Source organism: Schistocerca piceifrons, chromosome 5 (genome assembly GCF_021461385.2).
Source record: "Schistocerca piceifrons isolate TAMUIC-IGC-003096 chromosome 5, iqSchPice1.1, whole genome shotgun sequence".
In the NCBI taxonomy this organism is placed as follows: domain Eukaryota; kingdom Metazoa; phylum Arthropoda; class Insecta; order Orthoptera; family Acrididae; genus Schistocerca; species Schistocerca piceifrons.
In genome coordinates, this window is record NC_060142.1 from 164,562,187 (window position 1) to 164,587,265 (window position 25,079).

Sequence of the window (25,079 nt, forward strand, 5' to 3'; positions counted from 1 at the left end):
CTCTTTAATTTTCATGTGGGCATTATATGCCTCTACATCCTCGCATTTGTCCTCTAGCCATGCCTGCTTAGCAATTTTGCGCTTCCTGTCGATCTCATTTTTGCGACGTTTGTATTCCTTTTCGCTTGCTTCATTTACTGCATTTTTATGTTTTCTCCTTTCACCAGTTAAATTCAATATACCTTCTCTTACCCAAGGATTTCTTCTAGCCCTCGCCTTTTTACGTATTTTATCCTCTGCTGCCTGCGCTATTTCATCTCAAAGCTACCCATTCTTCTTCTACCGTATTTCGTTTCCCTGTTCTTGCCAATCGTTCCGTAACGCTCTCTCTGAAACTCTTTACAACCTCTGGTTCTTTCAGTTTATCCAGGTCCCATCTCCTTAAACCCCTACATTTTTGCAGTTCATTCAGTTTTTAAACTACAGTTCATAATCAATAAATTGTGGCCAGAGTTCACATCCGCCCCTGGAAGTGTCTTACAATTTAAAACGTCTTACCATTATATAATCTATCTGAAACCTTCCAGTGTCTCCAGGCCTCTTCCACATATACAACCTTCTTTCATCGTTCTTAAACCAAGTGTTAGCAATGGTCAGGTGATGCTCTGTGCGAAATTCTACCAGGCAGCTTCCTCTTTCATTCCTTACCCTCAGTCCATATTCACCTACTACTTTCCCTTCTCTTCCTACTGTCGAATTCCAGTCCCCCATGACTATTAAATTTTCGTCTCCCTTAACTATCTGAATCATTTCTTTTATCGCATCACCCATTTCTTCAGTCTCTTCATCATCTGCGGAGATAGTTGACATATAAACTTGTACTACTGTGGTAAGGCCGGCCGCGGTGGCGGTGCGGTTCTAGGCGCTTCAGTCCGGAACCCCGCGACTGCTACGGTCGCAGGTTCGAATCCTGCCTCGGACATGGATGTGTGTGGTGTCCTTAGGTTAGTTAGGTTTAAGTAGTTCTAAGTTCTAGGGGACTGATGACCATAGTGCTCAGAGCCATTTGAACCATTTGTATTTCATTGCTGACGAACGAATGGAAATTGATCAACGCAAATATAAGTGAAACGAGACGGGAAATCATTGAAGAACTGCAGATGATTATACATAACAACTATATACTGGTTCACGTATTCAAAACAACACTACATCAAACGGTATCCAATGAGTATAAAGTTTTGATTTGGTCCTACAAAAAACCCGTTTTAGAACACGAACGCCGATTCAGTGCACAAGTCAATGAAATTGGCGCTGTAATTGTGGACAGCGATTACAAAAGTCGTAATCACTTATCATAGAGGAGAAGAGTGACAACTAATCGCAGAAACGCGACACAAGGCATATGTAGCCAGAAAAATACAAACACAAGTGTTGCTATGTTGTGGTGTGTTTCACATCAAGAAACGAGAACTTAGGCAAAGTAGTATATCCTTAGATCAGAATCAATATTGTCAAACGAAGGAATAACACGAAAAGGTGGAAACAGACAGCGCATTCTGATATGAGCGAAGAAAAAAATGGCTCTGAGCACTATGGGACTCAACATTTGAAGTCATCAGTCCCCTAGACTTAGAACTACTTAAGCCTAACTAACCTAAGGACATCACACACATCCATGCCTGAGGCAGGATTCGAACCTGCGACAGTAGCAGCAGCTCGGTTCCGGACTGAAGCGCCTAGAACCGCTCGGTTACAGTGGCCGGCAAGAGCGAAGACCTGGCGTAAGATGCCACCACTCATGATGTTTGATTTCAGTGAAACGCAACACATTTTGTGACAAAAACATGAATTACGTTATAGTTGTAAAGACGAAAGTAAAATACATTCAATGAGCACCTAGTTATTACTTTTTTGAATGTTCATTTTTACAAAGTTCTAGCGTTTTATCGAGTGATCTGGAATGCTTCTGAAAATAAAGACCAAGAGAAGCTGGTGTTTTTCAGCTAGTATTTGATAAACATCAAAATTAACTTTAAAGTAGTCTCAAAATACTTCTTTTTGATAAGCCATTCTATTTTATACATGAAATTGTAATCCAAGATAATGACACACTAACTGTTGTTATTAAAACAGTACGTTTTCAAACTGGTCGATATTTTCTTGTGAAGGGGCAAGTGATACAAACGTGTCAGAATCAGTTGTAAATTGTATGTAAATTGTCTCTTTTTAAGTCACTAGGTCATGCACTGCACATAATATATGGGACTTGTGATCAACAACTTAGATGTAGTGTTTGTAAAAGATAGATCTGTTGGGCATTGCTTACCTCCACCGCTGCGGTAGCACAGGTAGGGGAATCGCCAGACGTTGCCGATGCCAATGGCGTATCCCAGGCATGAGAGGAGGAACTCTGTCTTACTAGCCCAGTTACCACGGTCCTTCTCGTCATTAGCCTGAAACAGGGAATAAATGCTGTATCAACGTCACTAAAGAGGGTTTTCCAGTCCGCCTGCAATTACACACCAATGTTAATCAAACACATGTTGTGAAATGTGTTGTGGCTTGGCAAGACAGCCAAGCCACTATGAGGAAGCCGAAAGGCACGCGTTTAAGCTCACGCAGAGGTCTGGAACAGGACAAGGTAATTAATATAGCCAACGTACGTAGCTGCTGGAATACTTAACTTTAATCCACAATTGGTGACGGTACATGTTTTACAGCATCAATAGTAACTGGTAATGGCGCCTTGCTAGGTCGTAGCAAATGACGTAGTTGAAGGCTATGCTAACTATCGTCTCGGCAAATGAGAGCGTAATTTGTCAGTGAACCATCGCTAGCAAAGTCGGCTGTACAACTGGGGCGAGTGCTAGGAAGTCTCTCTACACCTGCCGTATGGCGGCGCTCGGTCTGCAATCACTGATAGTGGCGACACGCGGGTCCAACGTATACTAACGGACCGCGGCCGATTTAAAGGCTACCACCTAGCAAGTGTGGTGTCTGGCGGTGACACCACAAAATGTACAATGCATTCGTCACCAGAATATGAGAAATACACCACTAGTCAAAGGTCACTTACGTGCACAAATTTTTAGTATTGATAGCTGCTAACGTTGAGATTTCTCTTTGATTTCCATTGATCATCAGAGATGTTTTTGTGGGGAAAACACCCACAATAGGATCCACTCATCCTTGTACAGTCAAATGACACGTGAGCCACCGAAGTGGCGTCAAATCGGAAGGGATGCAGCAAGATAGAAGCTACACGACATTTGTAAACCTCCTCCTTCACCGAGGTCGAAAAAATGTCAAGGTCCTGGGTTTAACTTCAAACATGAATGCAGTTTATCATGGAGTGATGAGATGTGACGCTGTTGATGGTGATTAGCCCTCCCTCCCGCTGCTACCTCCTCCTCACACCTCGGTGCTATTCGAGAGGAATAGACTAGACCCTATGCAAAGGCATCGCCTTTCACCCTCTCCTTTCTTTCTTCAGTAACAGCACAAACACAACATTGCATTATACGCACACTCGTTACTGTCACCTAGCGAGACAGTTAGACATATACGTGTAAGATGACCAAATGGTGTCAGTGAGAAAGATGCGCACCAGATGACGAACCACGAGAGTTTATTGATCTCATTACTCTTCGTAACATATAAGACAATCGGAATGATTCAAAACAGGTGTGTAATCTAATATCCTGCTATTCCAGAGATATGGTGTCTGACTTGGAGAAAGGAGGCGATATTATACTGCCTGACTAAAAAAGTCAAACAACCAAAAGGGGAGAAGGATCAAAAGGGTCAAGAAAGTATGTGATGTCGTTTAAGCGATTACAAATCAAATGGCTCTGAGCACTATGGGACTTAACATCATAGGTCATCAGTCCCCTAGAACTTAGAACTACTTAAACCTAACTAACCTAAGGACATCACACACATCCATGCCCGAGGCAGGATTCGAACCTGCGACCGTAGCATTCCCGCGGTTCCGGACTGCAACGCCTAGAACCGCACGGCCACCGCGGCCGGCTAAGCGATTACAAAATCGAGTCAGATTTACAAAGAACTTGGCAGTATGAGCCCTCTTATTAGTATGACGCTGCACCCTCTCTGGCCTGGTTGCACGCACCGCTTCGGTTGGGAAGGATGTTATAAAGCCGTTGAATCTTCTCCGTGGTATGCTGACCCACAACTGTTGTAACTGGACCTTGATATACTGGACACTGGTACTGGGACGGAGCTGACATCCGAACTGGTCCCACACATGTTCTATTGGGGCAGAACTAGGGATCTTGCTGGCCACAGGATTACTTCAACAACGGGCAGACAGCTTATAGACACACGTGCCATATGTGGACGAGCAATGCCCTGCTGAGAAGTGGCACCACAATGGCACCACCATATTGTCGTATCAGAGGTGGCACATGAGGATGTAGGACGTACGTGGCGTACTGTTGTGCCGTCAGAGTTCCCTTAAGCACTGCCAGACGTGACCTGAAGTCATACCCGACAGCTGCAGACAGCATGACGCAATGAGTAACGCTGGTGTGCTTCTCCAAAACATTGGAAGATGTTCTCCTGGTCGCCGCCATTCTAGCCGACGATGGTGATCCGAGGTAGTGCAACACAGCAATTCATAGCTGAACGTAAAGCGACGCCATTGGTCAACAGTCCATGCTTTTATGTCGCTGCACCACTCCAAGCGCAGCCGCTGGTGTTGTGTTGCCGGCGACTACGCATGGGACAGCAGTTCACTTGTCTTATTGCTGCTAGTCTGCGATCAATAGTGCGGAATGTCCGCCCCTGGTAGCTGAGTGGTCAGCGCTACGGAATATCATACCTAACGGCGCGGGTTCGATTCCTGGTTGGGTCGGAGATTTTCCCCGCTCAGGGACTGGGTGTTGTGTTGTCCTTATAATCATCATTTCATCCCCATCGACACGCAAGTCACCGAAGTGGCGTCAACTGGAAAGACTTGCACCAGACGAACGGTCTACCCGACGGGACGCCCTAGCTACACGGCATTTCCATTTCCAATAGTGCGGAATGACACAGAGTGTTGCAGGGGTCTTTTACCTGTTATCTGATGGCAGGAGCGTCGTCACAGTGATCACTCAACACCTGACGGTTCACGCGCCTTATATACCCTACCAGGCATGGTAGAAACACTAAACACGAACAACACTAATGCGCTTTGGTGGTCATTCTACCTGCCACACATAATGCTACTCTAATAATTTTCATACCTGCTGATGGCATACGTGTGTACAAAATTATACAGACATCCAAACACGTCTTTTGGGCGCTTCACTGTTTCTGCAGGCAACGTATTTACGTGGCGCTCATGCTAGCATGACTGATGGTCTTGGTGTCGTTGCATTTCGTAGCAGGATCCGTTTGGTCCTCACCCGCGAGACCCTTACAGTACAGCTATACGTCGATGATATTCTACGCGCTTTTTATTGGCCTTCGTGACAAGCCATCCTGAGAATACGTTTAAGCAAGATAATGTTGAGCCGCATACGGCGAGAGTTTGTACTGCTTGCCTTCGTGCTTGCCGAACCTTATTACCTTGGCCAGCAAGGTCGCCGGATCTCTCCCTGATTGAGAAGGTCTGAAGCATTATGGGCAAGGCCCTCCAACCAGTTCGGGATTTTGACGATCTAAAGCGACAATTGGACAGAATTTGTCACGATATCCCTCGGGAGGGCATCCAACAGCTCTCAATCAATGCTAAGCCGAATGACTGTTTGCATAAGGACCGAAGGTGGACCGACGCGTTACTGACTCGCTCAATTTATGAAGCTCTATCTCTCGAGTAAATCATGAAGTTTTTTCTGGAATTGTAATCATTTGTTTGTCTCTACATGTACATCACATCTAACGATTTCCGTCCCGTTGAGATAATTCCTCCGTGGTGCGTCGATTTTTTTAAGACTTAGAGTGTATTTCTTTCGATATGTAATATTTTAACCTTCTGTAACTGAAGAAGATTTATTTTTCTTGAGGAATAAAACATCATGTTTAATTTGCGTGCACCAAAGGGCAAAAAATTCTGATGTAACCTTTTGACTTTTACGTACTTAATCGAGGACACGAAAACAGCAGGGGGGTGAGGCACCCAGGGCAATACTACTACTACCGCTAATAATACGAGGTATCTCCACAAAGTAAGTTCCGTTTGGTTATATAAAACAAACCTGTACAGAGACAGAAAAAAATATTTATTGCACAAAATTCTACAACTGTTAAACTACTTTTCTATACAGCTTCCGCAATTTTGTAGGCACTTGTCATAGCGTGGCGCAAGTTTTTGTATGCCTTCTTCATAGAAGGTTGCCGCCTGTGTATTGAACCATGTGGTAACATGTTCTTTCAGGTCGTGTTGACCACCGAGGACTTATTTTAGGTGTTAGAAGATATGAAAGTCGCTAAGCGAGGTCCGGGCTGTACGGAGGATGACCAAACGCGTCCCATCAGTAACCACAGACGGGCGTCCACTTCGTTCTTCATCATGCACTTCATCAAGTCCTTCATTGAACAGTCTGACCCACCTTCTAACCATTGAATCACTCATAGCATTTTGTCCGCAAATCTCGCAGATTTGACGATGAATTTCCTTTGGTTTAACTTTCTTTGCATTTAGAAAACGAATGACAGATATGATTTCACACGCGGCGGCATTTTCAGTTACGGCCGACGTTATAAAGAAGCACTACAAAGCACACGTCGGCAGCAGCGATCTGAAAATGGCGTACATGTCTTCTGCTTGAGTCAGAGTAACTGCCGCGCATGCTCGGAACTGCGATAGTAGCGCTGCCGTGGATAGAAGTAGAAACTGAACTTACTTTGTGGACCACTATCGTAATAGTATGATAATGAAGGCGGCGTTCAAATTGCTGGTAGTGCTCACAAAAAAAATGCTAATTGCTGTGACTAAAAAACCTGACACAATGTGCCGAAAACAAAAGACATCTTTGTGTGACACTTCATATGAATACGTCTGTATTATGTTGAAATATTATAGTTTTACGAGGTGCATTCAAGTTCTAAGGCCTCCGATTTTTTTTCTAATTAACTACTCACCCGAAATCGATGAAACTGGCGTTACTTCTCGACGTAATCGCCCTGCAGACGTACACTTTTTTCACAACGCTGACGCCGTGATTCCATGGCAGCGGCAAAGGCTTCTTTAGGAGTCTGTTTTGACCACTGGAAAATCGCTGAGGCAATAGCAGCACGGCTGGTGAATGTGCGGCCACGGAGAGTGTCTTTCATTGTTGGAAAAAGCCAAAAGTCACTAGGAGCCAGGTCAGGTGAGTAGGGAGCATGAGGAATCACTTCAAAGTTGTTATCACGAAGAAACTGTTGCGCAACTTTAGCTCGATGTGCGGGTGCGTTGTCTTGGTGAAACAGCACACGCGCAACCCTTCCCGGACGTTTTTGTTGCAGTGCAGGAAGGAATTTGTTCTTCAAAACATTTTCGTAGGATGCACCTGTTACCGTAGTGCCCTTTGGAACGCAATGGGTAAGGATTACGCCCTCGCTGTCCCAGAACATGGACACCATCATTTTTTCAGCACTGGCGGTTACCCGAAATTTTTTTGGTGGCTGTGAATCTGTGTGCTTCCATTGACCCGACTGGCGCTTTGTTTCTGGATTGAAAAATGGCATCCACATCTCATCCATTGTCACAACCGACGAGAAGAAAGTCCCATTCATGCTGTCGTTGTGCGTCAACATTGCCTGGCAACATGCCACACGGGCAGCCATGTGGTCGTCCGTCAGCATTCATGGCACCCACCTGGATGACACTTTTCGCATTTTCAGGTCGTCATGCACAGAACCCACAGAAATGCCAACTCTGGAGGCGATCTGTTCAACAGTCATTCGGCGATCCCCCAAAACAATTCTCTCCACTTTCTCGATCATGTCGTCAGACCGGCTTGTGCGAGCCCGAGGTTGTTTCGGTTTGTTGTCACGCGATGTGCTGCCTTCATTAAACTGTCGCACCCACGAACGCACTTTCGACACATCCATAACTCCATCACCACATGTCTCCTTCAACTGTCGATGAATTTCAATTGGTTTCACACCATGCAAATTCAGAAAACGAATAATTGCACCCTGTTCAAGTAAGGAAAACGTCGCCATTTTAAGTATTTAAAATAGTTCTCATTCTCGCCGCTGGCGGTAAAATTCCATCTGCCGTACGGTGCTGCCATCTCTGGGACGTATTGACAATGAACGCAGCCTCATTTTAAAACAATGCGCATGTTTCTATCTCTTTCCAGTCCGGAGAAAAAAAATTGGAGGCCTTAGAACTTGAATGCACCTCGTACTATCAATAAATGGTATTTGAAAAACATTCATGTGACGCAATTAGAATGGAGGCGGATGTATTTGAAAGAGAGCATGATTCACAGTGAAGACAGACTTAGGATTGTGTCAGGATGCGTGGTAACCAGATGTAGCGCTGCCTTTAATATATGCTTCTACGTAACAGACAGATGGAAATGATAGGACAGTCTGCCCATATCTCAAGAATTGTTGGGTTATTGGACATATCATTTACGAACTTTTCTTCCAATTATGACCAGTGCTATCTCTTGTAGGAATATGTGACACTTTTTTAAAAACCGTGTATTTTTCACATTCGTCCCACCATCTAGCTCCCAACTAGCTTACCAGTCTGTTTACGAACGTTGTAGAACACATCCTTTTATACACTGAGGTGACAAAAAATTAGGGGACAGCGATACACACATACGCAAGATATAAAAGAGCGGCGCTTTGGCGCAGCTGTCATTTGTACTCAGGTGATTCGTGCCAAACGGTCTCCGACGTGATTACGGCCGCATGACAGGAATTAACAGACTTTGAACGCGGATTGGTAGTTGGAGCTAGACGCGTGGGACATTCCACTTCGGAAATCGTTAGGTAATTCAATATTCCGAGATCCACAGTGTCGAGAGTGTGCCGATAATACCAAATTTCAGGCATTACTTCTCACCCCGGACAAAGCAGCGACCGACAGCCTTCGCTTAACAACCAAGAGCAGCGGCGTTTGCGTCGAGTTGCCAGTGTTAGCGGACAAGGAACACCGCGTGAAATAACTGCAAAAACAAATGTGGGACGTACGACGAACGTAGGCAGTGCGGCGATATTTGGCGTTAATGGGCTGTGGCAGCAGAAAATCGACTCGAGTTCCTTTGCTAACAGGACGACAAACCGCGCAGCGGCTCTCCTGGGCTCGTTATCGAATCATTTGGAACCTAGGCGACTGGAAAACTGTAGCTTGATCAAATGAGTCCGATTTCAGTTGTTAAGAGCTAATGGTAGTGCTCGAGCTTGTCGCAGACCCCACGAAGCCATGGACCTGAGTTGCCAGCAAGGCACTGTGCAAGCTGATGGTGTCTCCGTAATGGTGTGGGCTGTGCTTACATGGAATGGACTGGATCCTCTGGTGCAACTGAATAATTTGTCAACTGGAAATAGATTATGTTCTGCTACTTGGAGACCATTTGCAGCTATTCACGAAATTCAAGTTCCCAAGCAACGGTTGAAATGTCGCCGGGCTACAATTGCTTGGTTTGAAGAGCATTCTGGATATGGCCCCCAGATCGTCCGACATGAATCCCTTCGAATATTTATGAGACATAATCGAGAGATCAGTTGGTGCACAAAATCCTGCACCGGCAACACTTTCTCAATTATGGAGGACTATAAAGGTAGCATGGCTCAGTATTTCAGCAGGGTACTATCAAGAACGTGTTGAGTCTTTGCCACGCCTAGTTGCTGCACTACGCCGGGCAAAAGGAGATCCGACACAATATTAGGAGGTATATCATGATTTGTGTCAATTCAGTGTATGCTTGTTGTCATTGTGGTAGTAAAATCGCTCAAAAGGAGTAATGTTCGCAGGAGATGATTCAAAAATTGATCAGTTACATCCTTTGGGGAGGGGTCGTGTCATAAGGATGCAGATAGTTACGTGTTCATGTCTTGGGAGTTCGGCGGCCAGCAACATGTTTCCAGTCATCAACAGTCCAATGTCGGTGTTGATGGGCCCAGGCGAGGCGTAAAGCTTTGCGTCGTGCAGTCATCAATAGTATACGAGTGAGCCTTCGGCTTCAAAAGGCCAAGTCGATGATGCTTCGCTGAATGGTTCGCACGCTGACACTTGTTGATGGTGCAGCACTGAAATCTGCAGCAATTTGCGGAAGGATTGCACTTCTGTCACGCTGAACGATTCTCTTCTGTTGTCGTTGCTCTCGTTCTTGCAGGATCTTTTTTCCGGCCGTAGCGCTGTCGGAGATTTGATCTTTTGCCGAATTCCTGATATTCACGGTACACTCGTGAAATGGCGTACAGGAAAATCTTCACTTCATCGCTACCCCGGAGATGCTGTGTCCCATCCCTCTTGCGCCGAGTATAACATCACGTTAAAACTCACTTGTATCTTGATAACCTGCAATTGTAGCAGCAAGACGCAGTCTAACAACTGCACCAGACACTTGTTGTCTTATATAGGCGTTGCCGACCGCAGCGCCATATTATATACAGGGTGAGTCACCTAACATTACCGCTGGATATATTTCGTAAACCACATCAAATACTGACGAACCGATTCCACAGACCGAACGTGAGGAGAGGGGCTAGTGTAATTGTTTAATACAAACCATACAAAAATACACGGAAGTATGTTTTTTAACACAAACCAACGTTTTTTAAATGGAACCACGTTAGTTTTGTTAGCACATCTGAACATATAAACAAATACGTAATCAGTGCCGTTTGTTGCATTGTAAAATGTTAATTACATCCAGAGATATTGTAACCTAAAGTAGACGCTCCGATGTTCAGTTGCGTGTTGTAACAAACACGGGCCACGGTCGGCGAGCAGCATCTGCAGGGACATGTTTACGATGACGACCGTGTTTACGAGAGTGGCTGTAGTGCACTGTTGTGGTTTGGTCTAGCTTCAAATGGTTCAAATGGCTCTGAGCACTATGGGACTTAACAACTGTGGCCATCAGTCCCCTAGAACTTAGAACTACTTAAACCTAACTAACCTAAGGACATCACACACATTCATGCCCGAGGCAGGATTCGAACCTGTGACCGTAGCAGTAGCGCGGTTCCGGACTGCGCGTCTAGAACCGCGAGACCACCGCGGCCGGCTTTGGTCTAGCTGTCGCAGTGTCCGCATGTAGCGCTTGCTGCTATTGTTATTCTGCATTCGTCTCCGCACGCAGACCAACTGTAGTATACCGTGTTACCAGACGTCTGTGATAGTGTAGTGTTGTAGGAACTGTGGCCGTGGTGTATTCGAACTCTGAAAAGGCGGAGATGATACTCATCTATGGCGAGTGTCGACGAAATGCAGCTGAAGCCTGCAGGGTGTATGCAGAACGGTACCTGGACAGAGAGCATCCAACGTGCCGCACATTGCAAAACATCTACCGCCAACTGTATGCAACAGGTATGGTCGTAGCACGCAAACGGGTCCGTAACAGGCCCGTCACAGGAGAAGCGGGTGCAGTTGGTGTGTTAGCTGCTGTTGCCATGAACCCACACGTGAGTACACGGGACATTGCGAGAGCCGGTGGATTGAGTCAAAGTAGTGTCATGCGCATACTGCATCGTCACCGCTTTCACCCGTTTCATGTGTCGCTACATCAGCGATTACATGGTGATGACTTTAATCAGCGAGTGCAATTCTGTCAATGGGCATTAACAGAGAATGCGTTGCAGTTCTACCTGTTTACCGATGAAGCGGATTTCACAAACCACGAGGCAGTGAATCTATGGAACATGCATTACTGGTCCGTGGACAATCCTCGCTGGCTCAGACAGGTAGAGCGACAGCGACCGTGGACTGTAAATGTATGGTGCGGAATCATTGGCGACCACCTCATTGGACCTCACTTCATTGCAGGAGCCCAAACAGCTGCAACATACATCGCATTTCTGCAGAATGATCTGCCGACGTTGCTCGAAAATGTCCCACTGGAAACGCGTCGACGTATGTGGTATCAGCATGATGGTGCACCTGCACATTCCGCAATTAACACTAGGCTGACCCTTGACAGGATGTTCGACGGGCGTTTCATAGGACGTGGAGGACGCATAAATTGGCCAGCCCGTTCGCCTGATCTTACACCTCTGGACTTCTTTCTGTGGGATACGTTAAAGGAGAATGTGTACTGTGATGTGCCTACAACCCCAGAGGATATGAAACACCGTATTGTGGCAGCCTGCGGCGACATTACACCAGATGTACTGCGGCGTGTACGACATTCATTACGCCAGAGATTGCAATTGTGTGCAGCAAATGATGGCCACCACATTGAACATCTATTGGCCTGACATGTCCGGACACACTCTATTCCACTTCGTAATTGAAAACGGAAACCACGTGTGTACGTGAACCTCACCCATCATGGTAATGTACATGTGCGTCAGGTGTTAGCATGTGGACGTAATGTGCTGTTCCAGTCTCTTCTGTATCTAAGGTCCATCACCGTTCCCTTTGGATCCCTACGTAATTCGGTGCTCTCCGATACAAACGATCGAACAGCGGAGGAGTGGTACTCAAGCGTCAACTTTAGGTTACAATATCTCCGGATGTAATTAACATTTTACAATGCAAACGGCACTGATTACGTATTTGTTTATATGTTCAGATGTGCTAACAAAACTAACGGGGTTCCATTTAAAAAAACGTAGGTTTGTGTTAAAAAACATACTTCTGTGCATTTTTTTATGGTTTGTATTAACCAATTACACTAGCCCCTCTCCTCACGTTCTGTCTGTGGAATAGGTTCGTCAGTATTTGATGTGGTTTACGAAATATGTCCAGCGGTAATGTTAGGTGACTCACCCTGTATATATATGCTGTCATTCAAAATTGACCTTCAACGATTAATTAATTAAAGAATTAATTTAATGTGACAAGTGATTGGCGGATTTATCTGACCAATTATGAAAGCACAGGCAGGCCGGAAAGAGTTAGGACAGCCGAGGAGGAGTCTATGACAAAACGGGTAAAATATGTCTATTGTGTGTCGTTATTTCTAATACATCGATGTTTCCTGATGTCGACTGAGACAGGCAAAGATATTGGCACATTGCTCCAGCCTAGAGGGCACGAGCCGCGGAAGCCAGTCTAACGTTGGAAGTGAGGTTTCATGGACGGTGACTGGCTGCTGGAGTGAACCGAGGGCACGCTGCGAACGTGCGAGCTTTGGGGATCGGTGTTGTGTACACGCCCGCAGCGGAGGACAGCGCGAGGAGCGACGGGTGGCCGCTGTCAAACGGAAGCGCTTGCGGCACGCCGAGTAGGTCTGTTGGCGCAGCGCTTGTTGCTGTGGCACCAGGTTTGGTGCCAAGGTTGTGAAAAAGGCTCGGGGTGCGCCTTGCCTGTGCAGCTGCGGTTAGCATTCCCGAACGTTATAAAGGGTTCCTTGACTTTCGTTCAGCTCAGCGTAACCTTGCTCTCTTGCTCTGTGTTTAAGAGTTAATTCTACTGTGGGCTGTGAAGGGGAGGGAAGCGCGAAGGCAAATGTGTGCTCTGGTTTTCCATGTTTAGGCTAAAATTGAAATTTTGAAAGCACTGATGAGACTGAGTTTCTGTGTAAAATGCAATTGTGTGCAGAGTGTCTTTCGTCAAGGTGGCCTTGTGACAAACCGGCAATTGAATTATGCTGAATCTAACTGCATCATTTTTCTGCCTGATATAGAGATTTCTGTGATTTACTCAGGTTCTGAAATTACCTTGTACAGTGTGGGGCATCAATGGCAATTGAAAAAGGCGACGTAGAGCTGCCCGTTTCACTGTTTGTAAGCTGTATGAAAGTATGGCTTGCACTGTATGAATACCACTTGGTTAATGCTGTGTTATATTTCTTGTGAATGTTGGATTTAATTGTTTCTTGCACTGGCCAGTTACGCCAGTCTGTGTTCAACAAACATCTGCTTATTAATAGACATACTACTAGTCGTTCTTGGGCGTTCTCTCAGGAAACCACGCCTTGTATTGTAAGTAAGTTAACTGCTGGGCAGTAGGGGTCATTTGTTTAATGTTTTGTTATTTTGTTTTTAAATACTTAATCTGATTGTTTCTTTTACTGCTCGGTTACAGCTTATTAGCTGGTAGTTAGTAACGGCCGCTTGCTTAAGGCTGTGTTATTTGCTTTAAATTTTTAATCTGAATGCTTAATTGGAGAGTCACGGCTGCTTACTTGATGTTATGAGGTTTTCTATCAATGATTAATTACTTCTCAACTGATCGTAAATGACCGTTTGGATACAGAAGTCTAACAAAATAATTTGCAAGGTTACGTTGCGTTGAAGTTGAGTCAGATCTTCGGAATTAGTGGACTTCAATTCTTTGAAAAAGAGCAACTGGCTCGAACTTCTTGGAGTTAAGAAAATTAATACAAATCATTTTAGTAACATGTTTTTTTTAACGCACCAGCTCTAATTGTACTGTTCTTTGGAATTAACTATCGTGACGTATTGTTTTATCGAAAGAAATGTTTCAATAATGTATGTCTTTTCCTGTATTGCTCCAGTACTGATGTATGTACTGTGTGCTCTGGTGTTAAAATAAATTTTGAAAAAAGGTCAGTGGGAGCACTGCGTCCAAGCAAATCAGCTCCAAGGTTAAGTATCACCCAGCCCCCCCCCCCCCCCCCTTCCTTCCTCTCCTCTCCCTGTTCATTCTTACTGGGAGAGTTCCAGTTTTTTTTAAATTAAAAGTGAGTTAATGTTTAACTTTGCCTGGAGAAACGTTTATCCGCAGTCTAGTACTGCTATCAAGGTTGTGAAAATATGTGAATCGTAATTCTCATTTAAGAAACTAATTTGAAGTTTTATGCTGACAAGTGCAACAATTACCGCTGAAGACACCTAGAAACAGATATTGTATATTGATTTGTGAATGCCACTGTGCTCGAAAAGTTATAATCAGGCTCCGAGATCGTTACTGAAGTTAATGCTTTCAAACTGGCTCTCAGGTAGGGTTCATTGTGAATATGTATTTTCTTCGTTTTAGTTTGAATTAAAAAATGACGTGACAATCATATTTGGGGACTGTATCGTAGTATTCCCAACCACTGCTCCGAAATTCACAATCTATTGATTAAACATTAGGAGTCGCGACCGATGGAGAAGAAATCGAATGGGGTAAACGAGACAGCTTGAGAAGAGACGAGGTAAGTAATACTTCTCCTGATGCTCTAGGGATGAGTCAGGTGAAAACTGCTGGGACTCTGGGGTTAGGCCCACATAGCACCGTACACGCAACCTTTCGCAAACTACAACTTGTACGGTTAGTATTTCCGACGCAACAATGCATCAAGAGAAACATTTCTTCTCCTTTCAATTTTACAATTGATCAGTTAAAAAGTATGTCACCAAATGTTGTTTACGTAGCCTGTACAACATATTTTGAACCTCAGATAACGTTTTGTATCGTACTTTCTTTTTTCTAATTATTTCAAATTTTTCCATTTTTCAGTGCTACTCTGTGCATACATTATTGTGTTCTTCGTTTCTCCGCAAAGCAAGGATCTTCATAAAGCCGATGACGAAGTCGAACTGTGTTTTCATTTCTTTCCTGTTTCACAGACACTGTCGTGGAGATGTTGCGAGTTAATCATTCCCATTTGGATATCTTGACACACATGCTCTTTGCTTAAGTAGCTGGTACTTGCTTTTCATCGTCAGCCATTTACATATTCTGTTAGATAAAGGCTTCTTCAACATTTTCACATCATCATATGCATGATGATCTGCTATAAATGTTCGTGTTACACCTGCGTGTTTACCAGTAGCAAGTACACACTTTCCATTAGACCGTTGTTCTGTCTTTTCTTATCACTCAGAATCCAGTGGAGATGTTCCTCTGTCCATCGATCATCCATTCGTCTGGCTACATGTTAGACCCATCATTGCACTACCATTAAAGACATCATAACGCCCTTCACTCCAGCTTGTTCCCTGATCCTTTTGTTTGACTGCCCATCTATCGTAGTAGTTTCCAATATAAATATAAAAATTCTTCTGTTTATATCTTTTGCATTTCATCCAGTCATTTTCTTCCACTACCCTAAATTACTGTACTAGTTCAACGACTGCATTGTTAATGTGTACAATTTTCGTTTTGAGGTGTTGCTTATATTTCAATAAAACCCTTCTGGGTATGTAACCACTTAATACACGATAAAACAAGGAGAGTTTCAGCTGTTACTGCAGGCTGCCTTCTTCAGGGTGACTGCTGTCTACTGGATCAGAAATAACTTTGGTAGTTTATCATGTTTGCAGTCAGGAGGATTTTACTGAAATGGATTCCTGACACGAAAATAACTTATGTTACTTGTATGTTGTTTTACTGTCACTGTAATTAATTTTGAGACCTATTATCAAAGTAGCTCCTTTAGGTTTTTCCCTTAGTCGTAAAAGTTTATATAGAATGTTGTTGTTGTTCTTGTGGTCTTCAGTCCATAGACTGGTTTGATGCAGCTGTCCATGCTACTCTATCCTGTGCAAGCTTCTTCTTCTCCTAGTACCTACTGCAACCTACATCCTTCTGAATCTGTTTAGTGTATTCATCTCTTGGTCTCCCTCTACGATTTTTACCCTCCCCGCTGCCCTACCATACTAAATTGGTGATCCCTTGATGCCTCAGAATGTGCCCTACCAACCAATCCCTTCTTCTAGTCAAGTTGCGCCACAAATTTCTCTTCTCTCCGATTCTATTCAATACCTCCTCATTAGTTATGTGATCTACCCATCTATTCTTCAGCATTCTTCTGTATGTAGAATAGAGGAAAAAATACATGGTCATCAGCAAAACAAATGTGGTTCAGGCGTGTTACATTCCCCTCTTTGTTTTCTATGGATCTGAAAAAGTCGTGTAGAACTGTTGAGAAACTGATTGATACTATGCCAAATGTGATAGAAAGAGTTAATCAAGCGAAAACATGCGTGTTCAGTGTTGTTACCTGGCGTATTAATGTATATAACGAGCATGAACAGCGTCAGATGTTGAGTGATCTCTGTGAAGGACACGCAGATGCTGCGAACTCTTTGTAAGTAGGCTGTTTAGGTTTTCTTACTGGTAACGCCACCTCTGTATAAAAATCACTGGCTGTGCTGTGTGCAGTCTGTGTCTAGTTTGCATTGTTGTCTGCCATTGTAGTGTTGGGCAGCGGAAGCTGGAAGTTAACAGCGCGTAGCGTCGCGCAGTTGGAGGTGAGCTGCCAGCAGTGGTGGATGTGGGGAGAGAGATGGCGGAGTTTTGTCATTTGTCATTAACTGATATATATATATTATGACTATTAAGGTAAATACATTGTTTGTTCTCTATTAAAATCTTTCATTTGCTAACTATGCCTATCAGTAGTTAGTGCCTTCCGTAGTTTGAATCTTTTATTTAGCTGGCAGTAGTGGCGCTCGCTGTATTGCAGTAGTTCCAGTAACGAAGATTTTTGTGAGGTAAGTGATTTGTGAAACGTATAGGTTAATGTTAGTCAGGTCCATTCTTTTGTAGGGATTTTTTGAAAGTCAGATTGCGTTGCGCTAAAAAATATTGTGTGTCAGTTAAAGGACAGTCGTGTATAATTGTTCTAAAGGGACGTTTCATATGTCGACCCTTAGCCGAGGATACCTCACTGGAATCTTCTGATTTTTTCTTGTAGTTTGCGTAATTAGTGTAACTTTTGTTTATTGCTAGCGCGTAATTATAGAGAGAATTTCCTTTGTAGTTGTAGTTTTTCATTGTTGTACACAGTTGTGGCATGCATTTAGATTTGTACCAAGTATTTCGCAGCTGCGCTTGCAATTAACTAGATATTATTTTCAGTGTTATGTTAATGTATTCTCCTATTTTTGCTCTTCAAATTGTGCTTTTCTGTGTTATCGTGTGAATATTGTGACAATAATGGCGTGTGAAAAACGTAACACTAGGCTACAAAGTAAACTGAGAAATAATAGTGACGACGAGCGTAGCTTATCAGCACCACTGTGTAATGAATTAACAGACATTCAAAGTGGTAATTTGGTAACTGTGCGTAGGGAAATGGAGCGGGCGTCAAATAATGGTGTAGACAATGAAACAGGCAGTGAACAGGGAAGCATTATCGATCGATCGGTCGGCAACAGCTCGCCTCAGGAATCGGGAATGACAGAACACAATATTGCAAATACTGTAGACTCAGGTTTTGGGTTCTCACCGTTTTCTCAAATGAGTCAAGACACATTTTCTGCTTGTCAAAATGTGAATGTTGCCGGTGCAAATTCACTGCCGAAAAGCACTGAGGAACATGTTTCAGACACCAGTGCATTGTTATTACAATTAATGCAACAAATGGGACAAAAGCTTCAAAAGTTAGACACAATGGAACAACACCAGAGACAAACACAGCAACAGTTAGACACAGTGGAACAAAATCTTAAAAAGTTAGACACAATGGAACAAACTCTTAAAAAGTTAGACACAATGGAACAAAATCTTCAAAAGTTAGACTCATTGGAACAAACTCTTGAACAAACACGTGAAGATTTAACTACTGAGTTACATAACATTGAATCGAAATGTCAAAAAGTCTGTAATGACGTAAAAACTCAAATTTGTGAGCATTTTCAACCTATTTTTTCGCGGCATGAAAATGCATTACAGAATCACGAAGCAGCCATAAAAGAACTGCAAACTATTGTTCATGAAAATCATGAGACCTTGCAAGCTAAAATTGACTCAGTTGCATCTACCGATTTGGTTATGCAACTTGCAAAAACTCAGGAAAACTTAAAGGACACAGTAGATACTCTGAAAATTGGTTCAGAAAGACACATGGAGGAAATTAGTTCATTATCAGAGAAAGTAGTTGAACTTTCGGATCAGCTACATAATTTATCTATGAAGGTAGATGATAATCTGAATGACACAAAACCGGTAGTCTTTAATGACACAGAAGAGTGCGAACAAATTAGAAAATTCAAACAAAATCAAAATCAAATCAATACACAGTACAAAAGAGAAATCCGGGAAGAACAAGATCAGCTGACACAGGTAATACAAGAATTACGTATTTCAGAGGACACTCGCGCCCCAATACGGGAAGAGGGACATAGAAATACGGAACAGCCACAAAATAATAACACAGGGCATTTCGGAAGTTATGAAAGAAATTGGCAATGTGCACCGAATTTTGAGATTGAACCGCCGACACGACGTAACAATGACCGACATGCGACTCGCCGACATGATGATTTTGACTATAAGCTGTTCATTACTACACGTAAATTCAAAACGTTTAAGAATTCTGGCAACGACATTCATCCACAAGCGTGTCTCCATCAATTCTCTCATTGTTTTCCTCCCAACTGGTCATTGGAGCACAGGTTAGAATTTATGTGTGGCTATTTAGAGAATGAACCAGCTGTAAGAATGCGATCGGTCATTCACGATTGCCACAGTGAAGGAGAATTTTATCATGCCTTCCTCTCAGCATATTGGTCTCAAGCTACACAAGACCGAGTAAAACATAGCATCATGATGATGAAACACTTTGAACAATCTGAATTTTCCAGTCTTGTCAAATATTTTGAAGACATGTTGCATAAGAATCAGTATCTTTCAAACCCATACAGCCCCTCAGAACTCATCCGCATTTGCTTAATCAAATTACCTGAACATTTACGACATATTATTTTAGCAGGACGTTGCAAAGAAGACATTGAGGCTTTTCAGGGACTGTTACAAGAACTGGAAATTGACACTGACAATCGGGGAACGCGGAAACAGGAGCACAACAATTACAGATCACATCCGTCACAATTCCGCGATGACAGAAATAATATACGACAAGGCTATTCTTTCAACGTAAATCGTGACCGAAACAGACACCACCCGTATGACAACCGTTGGCAGAGTAGTAACAATTACAGGGAAAGATCACCTCTCTGCGGTAATGACTATCACAGAGACAATCAGAGAAACAGACAATATGGGAGCCAAAATAATTATTATCAAGGGAGACAGAATAAATTTAGACGCAACGGTCCACCGTGCAGTGATAATTCAGGGAGAAATTCTCCACCACTTAACCGACAAGAAAGAAACTACAGGAACTACCGACATGACGACAGACGATATAATCATAACGACAGGCCTGAATTTCATCAGAACTGGCGGGATTTAAACAGGGCTGGGCCCTCTGGGCAAGGTGAATTTGTAGAAGTTAGACCTCCAAATCCCAATAACGACGTGCGCCAACAAAGGAACAGAGAATGACTCGCACCGCAGGCAGCCGCGTGCGCCGGCTGGCTCAGAGAAAAATGACATAGACGCTAACCTTGAGAAAAATTCCAGTATTGTTTAACGACGTATACCGCATGATAATTGCATTGAAGTTGAAGCTCTGCGTACTAGGAAGAGTAAAGGTTTACACCACATTTCACATGTAAAACCGTTTATTGAAAGATAATCTGCTTTTTAACTTTGTCTTTGCCATATAACTTTTCGCTTCACATTTCTAGTATGCTTTGTCAGACTTAAGAAACTGTTAACATGCAACAATGTTTGAAGTTAAACATCCAGTCTAGAACCTAGGGAACATTTTTAAACAGAAATTACGAATGTATTGTTATAGTGAACAGACGACACAGTGTTGTATTTGTATATTCTTGCTTGTTAGTTGCACGATTACGTAACGACTATCAGGCTTACATACTTAGGACACATACTGGTACTGCTAATGAGATTTTAATGCAACATTTTGGTTTACTTGAAAATACATTCTGGATTTAAGGTACTTTCTGTGAGATACCAGATGAGACAGTGGTTAGTTTATGTGACAGCTACACGACTATATCACGACACTACTAATGAGTGACAATTTACAATGTTGCTTTTACGGTGTTTCTGTATTATATCTGCACAGTTTTTCTGAATTATTCTGGAAAGTAAAACATATTTTAGTAGTAACTTTTGTGGTATAGCTACAATGAGACAGCCTTTTCGTAGCACAACAATACGTTACAGCACAGTACATTCTTCATCACGGCAATAAACATAATAACTACGATATCTATTCGCAAAGCATTTCACTTTCGTTTATGATGAGGTAAGTACATTGACTTCAGCAGAACTTTGCTTACAGAGGACGATAACTACGACACTTCCACAGAATTATCTTACAGCAAGACGCACATTTAGCGCTACAGGAGACGCATTTGAGAGATTAATTTTGTACTTAAGCCATTTATTTTTCAAGATTTTTGAATTACAAAGAAAGTTTTCCATGATACATTTCATTCGATTGCTGTAATCTGTAACACCTGAGGGTACAATTACATTAATCCTCAGGGGAGTACATGCTTACTTTGTGTACCATATGTTTGGCAAGCACAAGGAGCCCTAGCTAATATGGTATTTGCTTACGCAACTTTACACATCGGTACCATATTTCCCTAACACATAATTACGCAGCTATCTGATCATTTAACAGAGAAAGAAACTTTTTTTTACTACATCAGTGACAGATGTTTACGTAATTACACTGTCGGATAACTTCACACTTATGAAATTGTATTTTGTCTGTATTTTGTGAACTGTTCATATTTTTTCGGAACCATTGTGATACTATGAGAGCTTTGAATGATGTATTTGGTATGGGATTATGATTTTTAAAGTGCGTTTGAGGCAGATGACACTTTTGACATGAGCAGAGAATTTTTTTAGGTTTTGAAATTATTGGAGGAAGCTACGACGATTTTGAGATTTGACTGAGGTGTTATGATGTTATTTTTACGAAGACGATGTGTATTATGCTGTTGAGGTATGTTTATGATCAATAAGCTGATGCTATATGAGGAATTTGATTATGTTATGTATTTATTACGATGAAATATTGAAGTGTCGTCGCAAGATTGACGTGTCGACGAATATGTATATGTGTAATAAGGTAAGGAATAATGAGTAGTGGTTAGGGACTCTGATTTGTGGAGAAGGATGTTGGAAACCAAGAATCGTACTTTAAGAGTTATGAAATGTGTGTATATGCGTGAATGTATCACAATGCTGGCGAAAATTTTTTGGACGCTGTTATATTTATAGGATTTTGTTTCTACAGATGTGTAACCCAAATTCTTGACCTGTGAAATATTTTTATATGAGACTGTCACTGTAGCGGAAACTGCTATCGTAAATATTTCCGTAAGAAAGTTAAGTGACCACCTGCACGTAATGCATCGTGAGTGGCCAGGTGTGCCAGCCGCCTTGAGAAAAAGCCCTTAGGTGGTAAAAAAAAAAAAAAAGGGTAGGCCATTATCCTCGCTATCGACATTCCTTTGTAGAAAGCATCGTAAATACGTCACCCTCAAACTTGAAAACATGATTACACTGTAGAGTTCTTAATTTATGATATTTACTGAAATGAAATGATGAGAAACATTTTATGTCTATTGTCTTGTTAGTTGAAAGATTGTTTACTGCATTATGAAATGCCATATGGCTAGTGAATGACGTTTGACGCCTTGCTTTGCCTATTTTTTTAATATCTAGTTTCTAGCTGCACTGCAGCATTGGTTAAAATAGAATTTTATACACTCCTGGAAATGGAAAAAAGAACACATTGACACCGGTGTGTCAGACCCACCATACTTGCTCCGGACACTGCGAGAGGGCTGTACAAGCAATGATCACACGCACGGCACAGCGGACACACCAGGAACCGCGGTGTTGGCCGTCGAATGGCGCTAGCTGCGCAGCATTTGTGCACCGCCGCCGTCAGTGTCAGCCAGTTTGCCGTGGCATACGGAGCTCCATCGCAGTCTTTAACACTGGTAGCATGCCGCGACAGCGTGGACGTGAACCGTATGTGCAGTTGACGGACTTTGAGCGAGGGCGTATAGTGGGCATGCGGGAGGCCGGGTGGACGTACCGCCGAATTGCTCAACACGTGGGGCGTGAGGTCTCCACAGTACATCGATGTTGTCGCCAGTGGTCGGCGGAAGGTGCACGTGCCCGTCGACCTGGGACCGGACCGCAGTGACGCACGGATGCACGCCAAGACCGTAGGATCCTACGCAGTGCCGTAGGGGACCACACCGCCACTTCCCAGCAAATTAGGGACACTGTTGCTCCTGGGGTATCGGCGAGGACCATTCGCAACCGTCTCCATGATGCTGGGCTACGGTCCCACACACTGTTAGGCCGTCTCCCGCTCACGCCCCAACATCGTGCAGCCCGCCTCCAGTGGTGTCGCGACAGGCGTGAATGGAGGGACGAATGGAGACGTGTCGTCTTCAGCGATGAGAGTCGCTTCTGCCTTGGTGCCAATGATGGTCGTATGCGTGTTTGGCGCCGTGCAGGTGAGCACCACAATCAGGACTGCATACGACCAAGGCACACAGGTCAACACCCGGCATCATGGTGTGGGGAGCGATCTCCTACACTGGCCGTACACCACTGGTGATCGTCGAGGGGACACTGAACAGTGCACGGTACATCCAAACCGTCATCGAACCCATCGTTCTACCATTCCTAGACTGGCAAGGGAACTTGCTGTTCCAACAGGACAATGCACGTCCGCATGTATCCCGTGCCACCCAACGTGCTCTAGAAGGTGTAAGTCAACTACCCTGGCCAGCAAGATCTCCGGATCTGTCCCCCATTGCCCATTGAGCATGTTTGGGACTGGATGAAGCGTCGTCTCACGCGGTCTGCACGTCCAGCACGAACGCTGGTCCAACTGAGGCGCCAGGTGGAAATGGCATGGCAAGTCGTTCCACAGGACTACATCCAGCATCTCTACGATCGTCTCCATGGGAGAATAGCAGCCTGCATTGCTGCGAAAGGTGGATATACACTGTACTAGTGCCGACATTGCGCATGCTCTGTTGCCTGTGTCTATGTGCCTGTGGTTCTGTCAGTGTGAGCATTTGATGTATCTGACCCCAGGAATGTGTCAATAAAGTTTCCCCTTCCTGGGACAATGAATTCACGGTGTTCTTATTTCAATTTCCAGGAGTGTAGATGTACTAATATAAATACTTTCTGTCTACAGATCCAGTAAATACTAATTTTGTAATAGATTTCCCAAAAATGGGGGAGCACAAAGACATTTCCCTTCACAGGAATTGCATACGGAATTTTCTTTTCAAGTACTTGGTAATTTCGTTTGTAGATTAAATTGTGATGCATCACTCTAGTATTAAGATGTGACATAGGTATTAGACATGGCCATGTTTAGTGTACTATTTTTTCTGCTTGAGCTTTGTCATGTTTAGGTATAAGTTATTTCATTTTCTGTTGTTGGTTGCCAGGCATAGTGCTACTGAATTTCAATTTTTGTTACTCTGCTAAGCCAGATTTATTTTTCTTGTTTGCTGCGCATTGCCTCATATTAGTTGTAATGTTGAATTGCTTGGAAATTTAGATTTACTGTAGCTTGCTTTGCAAATTTCCATTTTTTCATTGCTGTTTGCGTTAATTGTTTTGTGCTGCTGCATTGCCTCATCCCTTAGTTTAGCATCTTAGCTCAGTAGATTTAAGTTAGCTAAAGAGGGGTAGACTATATAAGAAACTGACTATGGAGAATAGGTAAAGAATGCATTGCGAAGTTATATGAAAAAGATTTGGGCCAAAATGAGTATTGTACACTGAGAAATAATTATATTGAAAGAAATATGAATAGAATACAGAAAGCAGGTATAGATAGGACTTCTTGGGAATAATGATGAATGAAGGGAGATCTCCAAGAAGTAAAGGAAGTTTTGTTTGCAAAATACTGCAGTAAAACAAACCCTGTCCTTTCCTTTTGTATTATTCCGCTATATGTGTGTGTACTCTTGTGTATTTGTGTTTTTCCTGTCTTTATGTGTTTAGCTAATACGATTTATGTTGTAGAATTTTTCTGGTGCTAAGCTATATTCACTATGAGGAGGAATACTGTGATCTTCAAATATAAGTTGCATTAATAATATGTTATTTTCTTTGTAAAGTTGTTTACAATTCTGTTCTGTTTCAATGTTCATGTGTGAAAGTAATGTTTCGAAAACTATTCTCATTATTTTATATATTTACTTATGTCATAATTCCTGTAACTCTGATGGATATGTTA

General features: G+C 43.1%; 1 protein-coding gene across 1 annotated transcript in view; it reads right to left on the reverse strand.

Annotated features, from left to right (window-relative positions):
* The window catches only part of LOC124798505 (sodium- and chloride-dependent glycine transporter 1-like), a 132,698-nt gene that overhangs the window by 77,407 nt on the left and 30,212 nt on the right, over positions 1-25,079 (reverse strand). The window contains exon 3 of the mRNA XM_047261944.1: positions 2,270-2,396. Within this exon, the coding sequence (XP_047117900.1) occupies positions 2,270-2,396 (127 nt within the window). The remainder of the gene's footprint in view (positions 1-2,269; positions 2,397-25,079) is intronic.